At 44.5% G+C, this 19274-nt stretch overlaps 1 protein-coding gene across 5 annotated transcripts in view; it reads right to left on the reverse strand.

The window, feature by feature from the left end:
• Window positions 1-3679: 3679 nt before the first annotated feature.
• Window positions 3680-19274, reverse strand: part of LOC119956431 (SUN domain-containing protein 2-like) — a 103077-nt gene continuing 87482 nt past the window's right edge. For all 5 annotated transcript variants that reach the window (XM_038783646.1, XM_038783647.1, XM_038783649.1 and 2 more), the window contains 6 exons: window positions 17994-18233; window positions 17511-17595; window positions 13034-13149; window positions 12369-12536; window positions 5319-5411; window positions 3680-4010 (listed from right to left, as the gene is read on the reverse strand). In XM_038783646.1, coding sequence (XP_038639574.1) covers window positions 3897-4010; window positions 5319-5411; window positions 12369-12536; window positions 13034-13149; window positions 17511-17595; window positions 17994-18233 — 816 coding nt within the window. In that variant the 3' untranslated portion in view covers window positions 3680-3896. The remainder of the gene's footprint in view (window positions 4011-5318; window positions 5412-12368; window positions 12537-13033; window positions 13150-17510; window positions 17596-17993; window positions 18234-19274) is intronic.

Consider the following 19274-nt stretch of genomic DNA (forward strand, 5'->3'; position numbering starts at 1 on the left):
ACTACACTCATAAAACTGTGCTATTTCCATTTCCTAGACTTTTTACAGAAATTATATTTTTAAGATCAATCCAACTGGATAAAATTAACATTAACAACAAAATGTTACATTTAAAATGCCAAATAATAAATATAAATAAGAATATTTGATGTAATGGCAAGTAAATATTGCACTTTAGGAACAAACACATGGAATACTGTGCTCTGTACAAACATGTAAAAAGTCCAGAGAGAGATATTTATAAAGAATGGTTTACCAGTTTTTTCTCTTGATCCCTGTCTACACTTATTACTAGTATGGGCCCTCCATAATATCCAATAGTGAATCATAGAAGTCAATTCTCCGATATTACATTCGCAACTGAAATACAGAACTTTGACAATTATCTCGAGTTCTGCCACTTTATGTTGGTTAACTTGAGCTGAAGCATCAATATTTTTTCAAAACAATATTTCTACATTCTTAACACTGTCATGTTGACCACTATGAAAAGAAAAGCTTGTACCACGGCTAAAACTTTTTTACAACAATCTAGAGACAGTTGAAGACCATTTCTGGCCTATTATATATAATAAAGGGCTTTGCTGGCGTTTAACAGTAGATTAGTAGATTAGTGATGATATATTTAAAAAGTGAAATACTGTGGCACAAATTTCAAATGGGACTTGCTCTCATTTTGCTGAAATAACTTTCATATCAAACGTCTACCAAAGTTACAGCAGGAGGAACTCCACTCCGTCTGTAGCAATCCAGATCAAAGAAAAAAAAAATTCTACCTTTTACAAAGAGTCAACATTAATAGACTAGAACTACCACACAGCAGTTATTGCACATTTAAACATTATACTTCAACCTACCAACTGGAAATTAGCCGCAAGGGGGGTTCTCTCCATAGCCATCTAAATTAGAACAGGGAATAATTATATGGGCCAGGATTCTCTGTTGAGAGTTCGCCCCGCTTTCGCTGCTTGCGAAGGCGGACAATTTGGCACTCAGCCAAATCCCTCATTCACTGCAGCAGGAAAGGAGAATCCCACTGCCATGAATGGACAGAGAATCCCGCCCACAATGTTTTCATTTATTCCACTTTCAAAATAACAAACAACCTAAGAAAACAATTACATCTTTTTTCTTCTTTAATTATTTTTTTATTATTCCTTCAGGAATGTGGCACACTGGGCCAGTATTTATTGCCTATCCCTTTGCCCTTGAACTGAGTGTTGCTAGACCTTTTTCAGAGGGCACTTAAGAGTCAACCACAGATTTCCTTCCTGAAACAAACATTAGTGAGCCTACTTGATATCCACTTTTCTGTTATTTACCTTTATCAATTTGAAATATCGGCAGAATAATTGATTTATTTAATAATAATAATCTTTATTATTGTTACAAGTAGGCTTACATTTACATTGCAATCAACTTACTGTAAAAAGCCTCAGTCGCCACATTTGGGCGCCTGTTCGGGAGAATTCAGAATGTTCAATTCATCTAACAAGCACGTCTTTTGGGACTTGTGGGAGGAAACCGGAGCACCCGGAGGAAACCCACGCAGACACAGGGAGAATGTGCAGACTCCACACAGACAGTGACCCAAGCGTGAATCGAACCTGGGATCCTGACACTGTGAAGCAACAGTGCTAACCACTGTGCTACCATGCTGCCCAGTATTTGTTCCTTATGTTAAATAAACTGCTGTACTTCCTTCATGTTATACCGATTGCTCATTTACAGCCAATACAATCATGGCGCTCAAGAACAAAGGATATGCAAAAGTCTATCTGACCTTTTTAAAATTAAATTTTTTGAGTGCTTTTCACCATACTCTCCATCCTGGGTCTGGAATTTAGGAAACACTGGTCCCAAATTCCTTAAATTACAAAAACGATAGACGGAATATGAAACATTTGGGGGCTTTGCACAATAGCAGCCAGAATGCTAAAAATACTAGTTGGCTAAAAACTTCTATAAACCCAATAAATAGTGTAGCTCAAGAAGTCAAAATCATATTCCCAAATAGCTGCAAGCATTGTGCTGTACCTATAACATGATCATTTAACAGAACCTCACCAACCTTTGACTGAGGTGATGAAAGTGGGCATATAACTGGCACCAAGAATCCTTGAAAAGCATTACTGAACATCACGTTGAGCAGAACAGCCAACTGGTTATTATTACTAGATTTACAACCCGAAAGTTCACCATCTCACCATTGGCAAATTGTTGGTAATTTGTTGATACCAGCAGAAAATGAGTAGAATAGCTGCTGGACTGTAAGAATGCAGTTGATTCGCCAATGTGGTTCAGAGAAGGGGCCGTCACTCCGAGTCAGTCTGAGTACCGTGACTCCAGTTCAGATGGGTTTAATTCTTAATGCATTCAACACAACTAGAGATAGACAATTCTTCTTTTGTCTGTGTTGCCCACTTCCCAAGAACAAATATTAAAAACAAATCACTGTAAGGTGTTAGACTTTCTGAATTTGAACAATTTACAGTCTAAGCTTGCTGACCTTGAAACGTACACATTATAAGAATTAAGATTCATGTAAAAATGCCAGGAATTTTAGAGGAGCAGTTGTAGTTCTATATGTCATGCTAAGGCAGGAAGGTTCCTTGTGCTATGCTGTTGGGCTTGCACAATATTTCCAGTTAAGCAACTCTGATGGGTGGAATGATTTTTTTTCTTGCTGCAATTCAGCTCGCTGCCAATTAATCATCTTAGTCATATTAGTCCTGAGAAAATAATTGTGCAATTGCACACTTGACCAGAACTGTGGTTAACTTAAAAGTATGCTTAGACAGTGCCAACCGTATATTCCTGGCAGATACAATACATAGAGCATAGAACAGTACAGCACAGAACAGGCCCTTCGGCCCTCGATGTTGTGCCGAGCAATGATCACCCTACTCAAACCCACGTATCCACCCTATACCCGTAACCCAACAACCCCCCCCCTTAACCTTACTTTTTAGGACACTACGGACAATTTAGCATGGCCAATCCACCTAACCTGCACATCTTTGGACTGTGGGAGGAAACCGGAGCACCCGGAGGAAACCCACGCACACACGGGGAGGACGTGTAGACTCCGCACAGACAGTGACCCAGCCGGGAATCGAACCTGGGACCCTGGAGCTGTGAAGCATTTATGCTAACCACCATGCTACCGTGCTGCCCCTAATACCTGCACGGGTCCATCCTGATACTGAAACACGTATGAGGTTGGTATCTGAATATCAGGCAGGCGCAAGATAGCTGTCTCCATATGAATACAAACATAGTCATTTGCAACCTCTGTACTTTGTGGGAGCTCATGGTCTTTCACCATGCTATAATAAGAGGTGAATTGCTTGGTTTGCCAGTGTGTTCTCATACCTTATAGTTGCAACTGACAGTAACACAACTTTCAATGAAATGTTGTGGACTTATCATTTGCATGTCTAGATCACTTGCAACAACATAACAAAAAGTTTAACATTTCTCAATATATCCAGAGGATTCTTAATGTGGATGGATGCTTGGGCTATGCCACTGAGATGAACAGGTGGTGATTTGAAGGGTGTCTTGTAAAAGGGAAGATTTCCCAAACACCTGGCATCCAGCAGATTGCATCCTTCCATTCTTTGCCGATTTATTCACATCTCAGACTATAAACTGGAAAGACAATCCTGAAATTGAGTTTCTTTTCAATATTTTTTAGTTCCAAATACCTTTGCTATTCTTTCCAGAAACCCCGTGCTTTTGTTCCTTATTTGCAACAAAAAACACAGCAAAGTTTGAGTGGCAGAACAGTCTCCAGCACTGCAGCTTCAGATGTGGGGATAAAATAAAGACAGACCAGGTCCATGAAATGCTGCCCAAACATTTCCTACAGTGCAGGTAGCTGTCTCCCAACATTACTTCACTGGCTCTCCATGGACACGGAATCGATAGAGGCATGTGTACTCGGGATGACCCCAGTTGCTATTCACCCTCAGCTCAATGACTTGAAACGCTCCAAGTTCCTTATTCTGAAAGGTAAAAATAAGCAAAGGACTTTAGGGCAGGTCAAGAAGCCAGTGGTTCAGCATGAAGATACCACCTGTAGATCAGTTAGCTGGCAATAGGTGGGTGGTCTAGAGATTGAATTTACAATTTACGTTAAACTATCACATCTGTGATTCGCTCATGGAATCAACTTGCACTCAGAAAATGACTTTAACCTAGCAAAAGTGTCCCAAGGCACTTGAGACACATACAGTCAGCAACAGAGAGGGTATGCTTAGCCACGATGAAAATATCAGGAGCTATCAAAAGCAATGCTGTTCCATGCAGTATAGAATGAGGATGTGTGTGTGTGCATGCATGCGTGTGTGTGTGCATGCATGCGTGTGTGTGTATGGGAGGGGGGGAGAGAGGAAGGTGTTGGATGGAATCTTACAGCTCCAAGGGCCTGAGAGAATAAAACCTTTTGAATTCTTTTAATCACCAAATTAAAACGTTCATAGCTAGCTTTAAGGATTTTCTTCATAATGATGAGAAACTTTCCCTAATTCGAATAAAATGAATCGAGCATTGTTAAATTAACCATGAATATTATCAGTCAGGGTGATATATACTTTCCATGCACAACATACATAGGATCGATTCACCATTTTTTAACATGAATTTAACTTGCAGATAAAACAAGCATTTTATTGAAATTAAATCTCTAGCAACTATTCCTTTAACATTGGACTAAACTAACATAAACATTCAATAAAGAGTGAGCAGAAAACACACCATTGTTTCTTCCACAATAAAGGAACTGTCCCTAAATCCCCTGTAACCATCAATGTGTCAACCATGTGGCGTGCCAGTAAGTGTAGTCTCAACAAATAACCATAATTCTGAGATAAATAAAGTGGAACACTGTAATACAAAATATTTACATGTTTTTCCAATTTAGCGTGACCAATCCACCCACCCTGTACACCTTTGGGTTGTCAGGGTGAGACCCACGCAGGCACGGGGAGAATATGCAAACTCCATACAGATAGTGACCAGGGCTGGGATCGAACCTGGGTCCTCGGCGCCATGAGACAGCACTGCTAACCATTGCACTACCATGCCACCCAATATTAAGACATTTATAACATACCAGATTTCAGTTCTAAAGCACGAGTTATTACATTGAGAAGCCATATTTTAAGAGAAAGATGGGTAAATATTTGAAGTAAAGGAAGATACAGGACTATGGGGAGAGAGCAGGGTAGTAGCATTGTTCTGGCAAAGAGCTGGCATTAATACCATGAGCTGGATGGCCCTTTACTGTTCTGTAAACATCTGATTTCTATTACCTGGACCTGAAACGTCTGAATGGAGTCTCCATCCTGGTCATACATGTATTGTCCTAATGGGAGTCCTTCTTCCCGAATCTCGTTATCAAGGCCCTGTGGGGAATTAGTACAGATAAATTAACTATCCTCTGTCATTCTACACAAGCAATTTCTCACATAGTGAAAATCCTGCTCCATCCAACTCCAGACTACATCATGTAATTGTTCATTGACCTTGGGAGTGAAGTTCCTCTTTCAAGATTTCATTTGATACTCTTTGTCCCTAAAAGTGGCAGCAGGAAGAACTTAATTTCATGATAGGCAGAAATCAAATACATGTGTATACAAACTTATTGGAACATGCGTGTATCCTGCACATGTAGGATATAAAAATTACAATAGTTTCATGAACAAATACTCTGATATATTTGTGGTTGTATTTTAACCCGTGGATACAACCTGTAGTTTAGTCACTCTGGTGCAGATAGGCTGATGTCAGTATATGCACCAGGTGCCAGTGTGTTGAATCAGTGAACAGAAACAAAATAATATATGCAAGGCAACGCGTTAATAGTTGTATTTCCTGAGGAAAAGTACTGTCTGAGAGCTAGAAATAACCCAAAGATGTGCAGGTAGATTGGCCACGCTAAATTGCCCCTTAATTGGAAAAATGAATTGGGTAATCTAAATTTATACAAAAAAAAAATGATTCCCTTCTGCACCCTTTCCAATGCTTTCACATCCTTCCTGAAGTACAACACCTAGAACTGGATACAATATTCCAATGGAGACCGAATTAGGGGTGCGATCTTCCAGCCACGGTGCCCTGGAAAAGCATCTCGCTGCGGCACAGCTTGGCCAGTGACAGCCGGGAGACCCCGCTTCCGGGATACACCCAGCTCACAACGCCTTGTGAGATTTTGTTGAATCTCGCGAGACTTTGCAAGGAGAATCCCACCCACAATGGGCGAGATCACCGTTTGACAAATCTGCATATTAGAGCAAGGCAGTTAGCTTTCCTCTAATGAGCAGATTTCCAAAGTACCTGAGACTTTGGGATTTAATCCCTTCGCCTCGAAGACCTTGGGTGAACGCCGTTCAGCACTAGTCCCTAGATGAAACGGCACTCGTGGGGGTGTCCAAGGGGATATGCTGCATGTTCTTGTGTCATCTGTTCTGTTGCTTTCCTCTTCTAATCTTTTCTGCTTCACTCTGTTTTAATCTTCGGTTTTTCTATTTGTGCATTTTAAAAAAATAATGCAGTGGAACTCTGTCTCCCTTACTGGATTGGATTGGATTTTGTTTATTGTCATGTGTACCAAGGTACAGTGAAACATATTTTTTGCGAGCAGCTCAACAGATCATTAAGTACAGGAAAAGAAAAGGAAATAAAAGAAAATACATAACAGGACAGCACACGGTGCACATAACACCGGCATCGGGTGAAGCATACAGGGCTGTAGTGCTAATGAGGTCAGTCCATAAGTGGGTCGTTTAGGAGTCTGGTAACAGCGGGGAAGGAGCTGTTTTTGAGTCTGTTCGTGCGTGTTCTCAGACTTTTGTATCTCCTGCCCGATGGAAGAAGTTGGAAGAGTGAGTAAGCGGGGTGGAAAGAGTCTTTGATTATGCTGCCTGCTTTCCCCAGGCAGCGGGAGGTGTAGATGGAGCCAATAGATGGGAGGCAGGTTTGTGTGATGGACTGGGCTGTGTTCACGACTCTCTGAAGTTTCTTGAGGTCTTGGGCTGAGCAGTTGCCATACCAGGCTGTGATGCAGCCAGATAGGATGCTTTCTATGGTGCATCTGTAAAAATTGGTAAGAGTTAATGTGGACATACCAAATTTCCTTAGTTTCCTGAGGAAGTATAGGCGCTGTTGTGCTTTCTTGGTGGTAGCGTCGACGTGGGTAGAGCAGGACAGATTTTTGGAGGTGTGTACCCCTAGAAACTGCTAACCATCTCCACCTTGGCCCCGTTGATGCTGACAGGGGTGTGTACAGTACTTCGCTTTCTGAAGTCAATGACCAGCTCTTTAGTTTTGCTGGCATTGAGGGATAGATTGTTATCGCTGCACCACTCCACTAGGTTCTCAATCTCCCTCCTGTATTCGAGATCCAGCCCACTATAGTCGTATCGTCAGCAAAGTTGGAACCAAATCTTGCCACGCAGTTGTGTGTGTACAGGGAGTATAGTAGAGGGCCAAGTACGCACCCTTTCCGGGCCCCGGTATCGAGTACTATTGTGGACGAGGTGTTGTTGTTCATTCTAACTGATTGTGGTCTATAAGTTAGAAAGTCGAGGATCCAGTTGCAGAGTGAGGAGCCAAGTCCTAAATTTGGGAGCTTGGATATGAGATTGGCTGGGATTATGGTGTTGACGGCGGAGCTGTAGTCAATAAATAGGAATATGATGTAGGTGTCCTTGTTGTCGAGTTGCTCTAGGGATGAGTGTAGGGCCAGGGAGATGACGTCTGCTGTGGACCGGTTGCGGCGGTATGCGAATTGCAGTGGATCAAGGCGTTCTGGGGAGTATGGAGTATGGAGGTGATGCGCTTCATGACCAACCCCTCGAAGCACTTCATTACGACTGAAGTCAGGGCCACCAGCCTGGTTTTTCTTTGGCACCAGTATGATGGTGGTCTTCTTGAAGCAGGTGGGGACCTCGGTGCGGAGTAGGGACAGGTTAAAGATGTCCGCGAACTGCATGTACTTCTCTCTCTTAATTGTTGGAGATAGAGTACAGTTAGGAGAGAGGATATGCTGAAAGCTATAGCTATATTTTGGTGAAGGATGTAGCTGAAGAAGCAGGCATGTAAAGTACCACTCATTTCACAAGACTCATTACTACAGATAAGTGCCAGTAACAAACTTGGGAGAATACTATGACTGTGTTCTCCCAAGTTTGTTACTGGCACTTATCTGTAGTAATGTCTCTTTGGTTCGACTGCATCCATTAATTACCTACCCGTCATATTCTCTTTCCTTCACTCCTCACCCTTAATTCCCTTAACAGCCTCCCCGGACAGGCGCCGGAATGTGGCGACTAGGGGCTTTTCACAGTAACTTCATTTGAAGCCTACTCGTGACAATAAGCGATTTTCATTTCATTTCATGCCTTTTTTACTCCTTTCCTTTCTTACCAGCATTTGATACTCTGTCTTGTCCACTCTTCCTCCTCCCATTTCAACTGTTCTTGCAATCATCTCTCCCAACACATTCTCTTATTTCCTCCACCTGAATACCCACAACCTAAAATCTGGATGGCAGTGGGCTGAGTAAAACATTTTGTGTTGCTTTATATTTATGGATTCTAGGTCAGGGAAAGTATCAGCAATGGCAGAAGAACTGTGGGGGTTTATGGAACCTATGGGAGGGGTTGAGCCGTGGAGATTCGGGAGGCTAAGGAGCAAGATTCTACTCCCATGTGCACAAGGTATACTCCAGGATAGATTTCTTTGTACTGGATAAAACACTGTTAGCGGGGTGGAGGACATGGAATACTCAGCAATTGTGGTGTCAGGCCATGCGCCACACTGGATAGACCTACGGGTAAGCATGGGAAAATCCCAGGGCCCGCAGTGGAGATTATATGCAGGGCTGTTAGCGGACGACAAGATCTGTGAGCAAGTGAGGGAGGCCATTCAGGGGTATATAAAAAACGACGGCTGGGGTGGTGTGGGAGGCACTGAAGGTGGTTATTAGAGGGGAATGTATTTCGATTCGGGCCCATAGGGAGAAGACCGAAAGGGCAGAGCTGGACAGGTTGGTAGGAGAAATCTTACAGGTGGACAGGAGATAGGGGTAATATCTGGATGAGGAGCTCTGAAGGAGCATCAGAGACTCCAAATGGAATGTGGGCTCCTTTCCACATGTAAGGCTGAGGGACAGCTGAGGAAGGTAAAAGGGGCGATATATGAATATGGGGAGAAAGCTAGCAGGATGCTGGTACATCAGCTGAGGAAGCAGGAGGCGGCGAGAGAAATAGGGAAAATAAAGGATATGAGGGGGAAGGTAGTGATGGACCCGGGGGCAGTTAATAACGTGTTCTGTTGATTCTATAGTCGACTAAATGAGTCGGAACCCCCAGTCGGGGAAGAGGGTATGAATAAATTCTTGAAGAGTCTAGCATTCCCGAAGATAGATGACGAGCTGGTGGAAGTCCTGGGGGGCCCAATTGGGCTCGGGAGGTGATAGATGGATTGGGGGCAATGCAATCGGGTAAGGCCCCGGGACCTGACGGATTCCCAGTGAAATTTTATACAACGTTTTCTGGGTTACTAGGGCTGCTTCTGGTTAAGACTGTTAATGAATCCAAGGAGCTGGGAGTGCTTCGCCCGACACTATCAGAGGCATCAATTTCTCTCATCCTGAAGTGAGACAAGGACCCGGAGACTATGGATCGTACAAGTCAATTTCCCTTTTGAACGTAGATGCTAAATTGCTGGCAAAGATCTTGGCCACTCGAATAGAGGATTGTGTCCCGGAAGTAATCGGGGAGGATCAGACGGGATTTGTGAAGGGCAGGCACCTGATGTCCAATATTAGACGGCTTCTTAATGTTACAATGATGCCAGCGGAGGGGCGCGAGGTTAAGGTGATAGTAGCCACGGATGAGAAGGCTTTCGACCGGGTGGAGTGGGAGTCGACTATAGAATCATGGGATATTTTAGGCAGGTTTGGGTTTGGGCCGGGATTTGTGGATTGGGTCCGGTTGTTATATCAGGCGCCGGTGGCAAATGTAAGAACCAACTGAGTCCGGTCAGAATACTTCGGTCTCTGTAGGGGGACAAGGCAGGGATGCCCGCTCTCCCCATTACTGTTTGCCCTGGCCATAGAGCCCTTAGCAATGGCCCTTAAATCATCGAATGCCTGGCGGGGGATAGTGAGAGGGGGGGGGGGGGGGGGAGGTGTGCAGGAGCACAGGGTCTCTCTCTCTATGTGGACGATTTGCAGTTCTGTCACAGACCCGGTTTGGGGGGGGGGAAATCGCCGAAATCATGAAGGTAATAGGAGAATTCGGGCGATTTTCAGGCTCCAAGTTAAATATGACAAAGAGCGAGATGTTTGTGATCCAGGCACGGGGGCAAGAAAGGAGACTGAAGGAGCTACCTTTTAGTGGTTGAGAGGAGTTTTAGATATCCGAGGATTCGAGTGGCTAAAGGATTGGGGACAGCTTCACAAGTTAAATCTAGGCAAAGCAGTCGATCAAATGAAAAGGTACTTCCGCAGATGGGACATGCTCCCGCTGGCGGTGAGGGTCCAGACGGTAAAGATGACGGTCCTTCCAAGTCTGTTCTTCTTTTTTCAATGTCTCCCAATTTTTGTCCCAAAGGCTTTTTTCAGGAAAATGAACACGGAGATGTAGGGTTGTGTGTCGGCGGGCAAAACCCCGAGAGTATTGAAGGTACTCCTGGGGTCGTGGAGGGGGGGCGGGGGGGGGGGGGGCTTGGCCCTCCCAAGCTTCATTAACTATTACTGTACGACCAACATATTGATGGTCAGGAAGTGGGTAGTGGGAGAGAGTGGCAGCAGCATCCTGCAAGGGTATGAGCTTGGAAGCTTTATTAACGGCGCCCCTGCCGTTCTCGCCGGCTCGGTACTCTACAAGCACTGTGGTGGTGGCAGCCCTAAGGGTGTGAGGGCAGTACATGGGACTGGAGGGGGCGTCAGTGTGGTCACCGATCAGTGACAACCACCGGTTTGTCCTGGGGGTGCTGGATGGGGGCTTTAAGAGATGTCAGCGGGCAGGGATTGAGAGATTTGGGGACCTATTCATCCAGGAGGGCTTTCCGACATTGGAGGCATTAGGGGAGGAGTTCAAGCTGCCGGGTGGGAACGGGTTTCGGTACCTTCAGGTGCGGGACTTTGTACGGAGGCAGGTTCCAAGCTTTCCTCGCCTCCCCCTGAGGGGACTACAGGATAAGGAGATGTCAAAAACAGGGGTTGGAGAGGGCAGGGTTTCGGAGATATACAAGGAGTTGATGGAGTGGGAAGCGGCCCCTATCAGGGAGGTAAAGAGGAAGTGAGAAGAGGAGCTGGAAATTGAACTGTGGGGAAAGGCCTTGAAGAGAGTCAAATTCATCCTTGTGTGCCAGACTTAGCTTGATCCAGTTCAAGGTGGTCCACAGGGCCCACATGACGGTAGCCCGGATGAGCAGGTACTTCGAGGAGGTGGAGGACAGATGTGGGCGGTGTTGGGGTTGCCCGGCGAATCATGTGTGTGGGCGGGCATGTCTGAAATTAAAGGGATTCTGGCAGGGGTTTGCAGACGTTATGTCAGTAGTCCTGGAAGGGAGGGTTACTCCCAGTCCAGAACTAGCAATATTTGGGGAATCGGGGGCCAAGGTGGGGGCTGTTGTCCTGGCCCGGAGACGGATTTTGCTGGGATGGAGGGACTCGGTGCCCCCGAAGTCAGGAGTGTGAGTCAACGATACGGCAGGGTTTCGCAGTCTGGAAAAAAATCAAGTTTGCTTTGAGAGGATCAATTCAGGGGTTTGCCCGGACCGGATGGCCACCGTTCATCGATTTCTTCAAGGAAAATTGAACGTCAGCAGTAAGTTTGGGGGGGGGGGGGGGGGGGGGGGAGGGGAGGAAAACAGGAGGCATGACAATGTCAGAAAAGGACAGGGAACTTAGTATCTGGGTATTAGGGATAAGGGCGGGGGTAGTTTTTTATTTTTTAGGTGTTTTGCGTGTGTCGGCCAGCGTGGTTGTTTAAGAAATGTTAATGTGTTAAACTTTGAAAATTACAAATGCTTCAATAAAATATTTTCTAAAAAAAAGAATTGATTGCCCAGTTGCTCTATGAACTCCAGTCAAACGGCATTATTCTGAAATGAAAATGAAAATCGCTTATTGTCACGAGTAGGCTTCAATGAAGTTACTGTGAAAAGCCCCTAGTCGCCACATTCCGGCGCCTGTCCGGGGAGGCTGGTACGGGAATCGAACCGTGCTGCTGGCGTGCTTGGTCTGCTTTCAAAGCCAGCGATTAGCCTTGTGAGCTAAACCAGCCCCTGGATGCCTGGATGCAGGCAATCATGAATATGTGCTTACATTTTACCCTGGTTTCACTTACATAAACAAAGAAGTCACGTGGTGCACTGCTGATTAATCCATGGAGGGCAACGGACTTTGAAATATGCTCTAGAGTAAATGAGGTGGGTCTGATTCGGGCAGCAAGCTGGATGACGACAAATCCTTGAGAACCTTTAAATGCCCAGCAGTTCCCTGGATGTACATCAGGCTGTAGGAGAGAATAAGGCAAAGATAATTAGTAAAGTGTTGCCACTTCCAGCAGTTTATCCAATGAAGGTTAGTTTTATTTTTGTCTCTGGAAGATACTTTGATTTCCGCTAAAGCCAAGGAAGGGACAATCAGAGAGCTAGATGGATTTGCTGATGTCTCTCTCTATGACAAACAACTAGTACTAAAATAGTACCTGTAACATAACCTTATCACCTGGTACAATACTCTTAAATGGCAGTCACTGTTATGCAGGTAATGCTTCATTTCAGACTATAAATGAATGCCGAGTTCAATCAATGCTGAGCTGTAAACCACAGCTGATAGCAGTTGGGGACAATACCTATGCAGCTGGGCATAGAAGAGGGCGGAAAAAAAAATCAGGTATGATTTTGGCTCCTCGTCATTACCCGAGACATTGCTGGATTGTGTGCGTGTACAGGGACGTTTACTCCAATTTTTCAAGACAGACAAAGGGGCAACAGCAAGAATATGTACCTGAATGACAGCTCTCGGAGACTGAGAATGGTACCACAGTGGGACTCCAAACAGGCTAAGTAGAGCGGTCTTGGTCTCAAATGTCTCTGAGCAGCGGGTGCTAATTACACTGGCACCTAAAAAAAAAACAAAAATATGAAGTACAGAAATGCAAGGGTGCAAAGCTCGCCAATAATTCCTCAAGAAACATTGACAGAGTTTGTGCACTAGCAGAACTCTTGATACAGGAACTACAGAAGGTATTCAATGGCAGCTGGATGCAAAGAAAGAATTTACATATCGCGACGTACCATATTCTCGGTAGTAGCTGGTTTTGTATAGTGCAGTTAGGTTTGTTTGGGAAACATCACAGGCTAAAATTGAAAGCTAATTTGTACACAGCAAAGTTCCAAAGTGGTTAATTACATGATCACAGAGCCCTGACAAAGTCTTTAAGGATGATGTAAAGTGTTTGTCTTGAACAAATGACCAATGTTTCAGATGGAGTTGGTTGAGGAAACAATGTTGGCCAAGAAACTGAAAGAACTTCCTCCCCTTTTAGGATTGCCACATGATCTACATCCACTTGATCAGATAGAGGGTGGCCCGTTTGAATATCTCATCTAAAAGAAACTACTTCAGCTTGGTATTTTTGCCTCGTTTTGGCTTGCTGGCTTTCACTTTAAATCAAGTCATAATAATTAAGTGGCAATAATTTGGCAGAAATGTTCCCAATCACACTCCATTGCTTTGGCAGAAACCTGGAAGAAATGGAGTCCATTGTAAAGATAATAGTGTCAGTAAAATTTGCACTATCATTCTCCTTGAGCAGGAACATTAATATTTATAAATTTTAAACTAAATTACTGTAGGATTACTTTAGGATCAGTTATTTATTGTTTATTTATCCCAGAATAAATTGGCCTGATAGCCATAGTCTGAAATGAACTCCATAATTGTGAAGCTTTGTTGTACTCGGTGGAGGGGGGGGCAAGATCCTGTGTTGGCATCGCATAATTCCCCTTGCTAAACATGGTCAAATCCATTGTCCCAAGTACAACTTTATTAAGATCATAAGAACGTAACAAATAGGAGCACGAGCAGGCCATTCAGCTCCTCAAGCCTGCTTCACCATTCAAAAAGATAATGGCTGATCTGATTGTGGCCTTAACGCCACTCTCCTGCCTGTCCCCATAACCCTCGATTCCATGATAGATCAAAAATCTGTCTGACACAACCTGGAATGTATTCAGTGACTTAGCCTCCACTGCTCTCTGGGGAAGGGAATTCCAGAAATTAATGATTCTCTCCCCTGCACCTTCCTGAGAGAAGAATCAGCAGGCAAGCCTTCATTTGCGATGGGAAGCCCATGAGGCCTCTTTAAGTGGACCAATTAACGTTGAATTACATTGCCAGCCTCACTGGCCTGAGCGCTGGGAAGGTCACGGCAATTTCCTCTCGTTACCACACTTAGAAATTTTTTCCGAGAATCACGTCCGATGTCTTTGTTGAGAATTATGAAATATCTCCTTCAATGTCAGCCACATTTACAAGGTTATGGGGAAAGGGCAGAGACTGGCACTCATTTCAACCTCAGTGCCATATGATTCTGTATTCCATTTACTCAGGTGCTTTACCCTTTGTGATTGTATGGAAAGCATACCCTAAATATAGTGCTCCTTCTAGGTGCCATCCTTTTGTGAGAAGGCAAGACTGCTGCCCATCACGGAGTATTTCCTGGGATGATTATCACTCTCTATTTTATTCTACAGAATCATAAGGTGAATCTCCAAGTATTGGATTAAGTTTGATCCAGTAGTTGTCTGAGCCAGCTCTTTCTGGCTCATTCGAGTGGGACAGTTCAATGGTTTGGATTTCTAAGTATATCCCTCATCTAAACCTACTCCTTTCCTGTCCTTGTGATATATATACTACTCAGTGCTACTCAGCTCATTTCCCCAGCCTGCTAAATCCAGACATAACAGATTTATGTCTCAAGGTCTAACATCAGTTAATATGTTCCAAGAGAACCTACAAATGGACTTCTATTAAAGGATACTCTGCTGCAGACAGACTGTAGGTCTGTGAAATAGTCTAACAACACTGCACATAGAATGGTTCTGGATTCCTCTATCCACCTGAAACAACTTGTGTTCTCTCAAATCCTGATGCTCAGACAGACCCTTCTCTTCTTCCCCCACCCCCTGCCTGTTTACAGCACGCAGGAATGAGAGCGTGGGCAGAGAATTGAGAAGGAGTCCCACAACAGCTTTCACACCGGTGGAATTTCCAGCTCAGTTGTACCCACCTATGATGGCATGGAAGGTCAGGAACCCTATTACCATATACTTACCAGGCCTTCCTGCTGTATCGCACCCCCTCATAGGTATTTCCCCCAACCTCCTCCAGCGTGACGTCACATGGGTTTTTTAAAAACGGGAACCTGGTAAACAATCCCCGCCAACGGCACACAGGTCTGTACAGTCACCAAGTGAAAGAGGGCAATGCCTGGGCGGTACTCAGGCACCATCTCCGACACTGACAGGAGGTAGTGCCACAGTTAAGTACCCAGGCACTGCCAGGTGGTAATGCTAGGTGGGTGCAGCGTGCGCGCGCGTGTGTGTATGTGTGTGTGTGTGTGTTGCCGTGGGAGGGTAGGGGTTCTCCCTGAGCATGGGAGGGGAAGTCTCTTGTGTTTTTAGTTTTGTTAGGTGGGGCGCTCTTTAAAAAAGGTGCCTCCATATCTTGAAGGCTGAAGTTGCTGCTGGGTTGGACTTTGCCACGGCGGGACCTGCATCCAGCACTCTTTTTTTAAACTAAGTTTCAAAGTGGCAGGGGAGGCAGTGGGCAGCAGACTATTTTTCCCACTTGAATTGACACTCGGGTGAAAAATTGGAAAATTACACCCAGCAACGTTCACTGTATGCAGGCCCTGGATAGCGTCAATCCAAGAACTCTGCAGTTGAGGGTGGCTTTGAACCAACTCCTGCTGTTTTAATCACCATCTGCACTTGCTCCTTAAATCAAACTGGTAGTTCCCTTTCCAAGTTTAAATATGAATCTCTTGGAGTGAATGGCACTATGCACTGATGTGGCAAATTCAGTGACATCCAGTAAAATACAAGAGGAACAAGCATCAGAGTAGACTTGCCATACAAGACATATTACAATATTGTGGTGCATACTAAATTTGTGACTGACAGAGTATCAAAGTGTGTGAAAGATTAAAGCAGCAATGAAGTGCAATATGCTATCCAATGAGCTGTAGTAATTCCTGGGTAAAGATCCAAAGCATCAAGGGATGATTCTGCCAGTTAGTGAAAATGAGATTCGCGGGTGAACCTCAGTCATAGGATGGCTTAGCAGTGCTGCCTCATGGTGCCGAGGACCAGGTTTCAAACCCTGGTGTCACTGCCCGTGTGGAGTTTGCACATTCTCCCTGTGTCTGCATGGGTCTCACCCACAACCCAAACATGTGCAGAGTAGGCGGATTGGTCACACTAAATTTAGAAAAAGCAAACTTACTTGCTCATTTTTCTGATCCTGTGACCTATTTGCTGTAAACACTCAGATTGAACAAATGCTCTGACATTATGACATAACTGGGCAACCTGCCTCCTTAAACATGAATCAATAAGATGTGCTAGACTGGAACTAGTGGAAACATCATTAGGCAGCGAGTCACATTCCGAGAATGTTTCCTTGGAAAATGGAAGATTTGCCATACATGAATTTGAGTTGCTTTACAATTTGCAAGAGAGGTTTCTAAATTTTGATCAAACATATTGCTGGCTGAGGCAAGAATATGTGTACAGCCAGTGCAGGCACTGATTAAAACAGCAGGAGTTGGTTCGAAGTTAGTTCAAAGCCACCATTACGTTTTGAACCAGATACACTTACCACATCAGCGTCGATGACTTCTAACATTCAACATGGCAGTCACCTGCTGTGAAACTTTATTGCAGATGTACAATAGTAATCAAAGAATGTGTTAATCTGACTTGAAGATAGAGGCCCCCCTCTTTATATCTCCCTCAATATTATATATAGAATTCTCAGAGTAAAGGGAAAAAGTCCTCTCTTCTTTCCTCAGAGCTCAGGCAACTCATGCAAGGTAGCGAATTGCAACATTGATAGCTAGTAACTTGCACGGTTACCCTAGTTAATGGCACTTCAAGGCACAGCAGCTGTTCCTGAAATCTGCTGCTGGTACATGGTACAAGAGAGATAAATCATTATTTAAATATGTGAACCTGGACAACTTTCATGGGATATGTGTCATGTATGTTTGATACAAGGTGTATTTTGTACTTTCTGATGCACTGCCACCACATCCTGATTAGGAAAAAATAAAAAGACATTTTTTACCTTCTACAAAGTAGTCAAAGAGAAAGCACATATTCTGATCCACTACAGCAACTACTATAACCAGAAGACCAGTTTAACTTGCAGGCACTGAATTTCCAGCATTTGGGAACATATTAGATATGATATTTACCAGCAGACTCCAGCGCATAATCCACCATTCCTATCTGATCGGCACTGTACAGCTTCAGGGCTTTTTGCACAATATCCTCAACTTCCTGGAAACACAATGGGGAAATGCAGCATTACTGCGCTACAGCTTGAAGTTGGTGTAACACACATACAGAGGCAGGGATCGAGCTGCTAGCAGGCAGCACTTCCTCTTTACGATCTTCTGGCCTCACTACCTGTGATAAATGAGGTAATAAAAAAAATGGACAAGAATTCTGGGGAGCTGCCAAATAATTCTTACTAGAGCAAATTTTAAAAATCCAAAAGAAATGCTTAAAATGATCTATTTTATCACTTAGACGTATTACAGCAGGTAGATCCCACCATATACTTTTGCCCAACCCGTTGTACAAGATAGGATGGATAAAAATTCTACATTGCTGTTAGTGCTCTGCCCAAGATTCATAAACGCAGTTTGCTCGCCGAGAAATGCTTTCGAATTTACCTCTGTAATTCCTGCTTCGGCTAACATGGCTCTGACAGTTCCTGCATTCTGCTTTGCTGTTTGGCCGTAATTCTGTGGAAGATTGGCAAGGATCTTTCTCTCCAAGTCATGAAGGAGGGCCTCCAGGTCCTTACGATTTACAAATTGCGTTACGAATGCTTGCTGTGAAGATACAGCTGTGTCATCTTGTGATGACCCAAAAAGCAGTCTGTGGACCGATTTGAGCACTTCTGCCTGCACCTAAATTTAAAACAAAATAAGTACTGAAGAGTCCAATGCTTTTCTTTGTAAATGAGCAAACTTTACAGACACAAAAGTATGGCATCTGTACAAACAAGGACTTTAGTATTTTTAACCATATTCTTCCATCTTTTACGGTTCTTTTATGCAGAATACCTGGCCTGACACTCTGGGAAGAGACGCATGAGAAACTGGAGGTTGGGTATCCCAACCCAAGTTTCACTGAAGTATCAAGAATATGCAATCACATGGGCGGGTCAGAGAATCCCCGGGGTGGCAACGTGAATCCCGCTCTAACGCCGGCTGCCATATTCTCCGGCGGCAGTTTTCGGGGCGGGAGCAGGGATCACGCTGCGCCGGTCGGGGGCCATTGGCAGCGCCCCTCTTCCCCCCCGGCAATTCTCTGGGCCCCAATGGGCCGACGCCCATCCATTTTCGGCTAGTCTCGCCAGCGTGAAATGGACATGGTCCCACATGGTGGGACCTGGCTGGCATGCTGGCTGGTGCAGTCCTCCGGGGCAGGCACGGTGGCCTGGCAGGACTAGAACATCCCACCAACCTGAACAGCTGGAAGACTTTACACAATGATTTTAATCTTCCCAATATTCAGTTTCTGGCAGTGCCTAGCACTGCTGCCTCAGTGCCAGGGACCCGGGTTCGGCCTTGGGTAATTTGCATGTTCCCCCATGACTATGTGGGTTTCCTCTGGATACTCCCGATTCCTCCCACAGTCCAAAGATGTGCAGGTTAGGTAGGGTTACGGTGATAGGAATTTTAGATAAGCAGTGCGACAATATCGAGACAGTGGAAAGGCAGAGATTTGTTGAGTTAATGCTGGGTTTTGTCATTTTAAGTGGAAATTGGATTTCTCCTGTTGTTGGGATTCTCTTTTCCTGTCGACAGCGCACCCCTGCCCACAGGTTTCTTGGCAGTGTGGAGTGGGTTTAATGGGAAATCCCATTGATAAGAGGCAGGAGTATAAAATCCCGCTGCCAGCAAACGGTATGCCATCGAGAAACGTTCGGCTGGGGGATCGGAAAA

Source organism: Scyliorhinus canicula, chromosome 23 (assembly GCF_902713615.1).
Source record: "Scyliorhinus canicula chromosome 23, sScyCan1.1, whole genome shotgun sequence".
Classification (NCBI taxonomy): domain Eukaryota; kingdom Metazoa; phylum Chordata; class Chondrichthyes; order Carcharhiniformes; family Scyliorhinidae; genus Scyliorhinus; species Scyliorhinus canicula.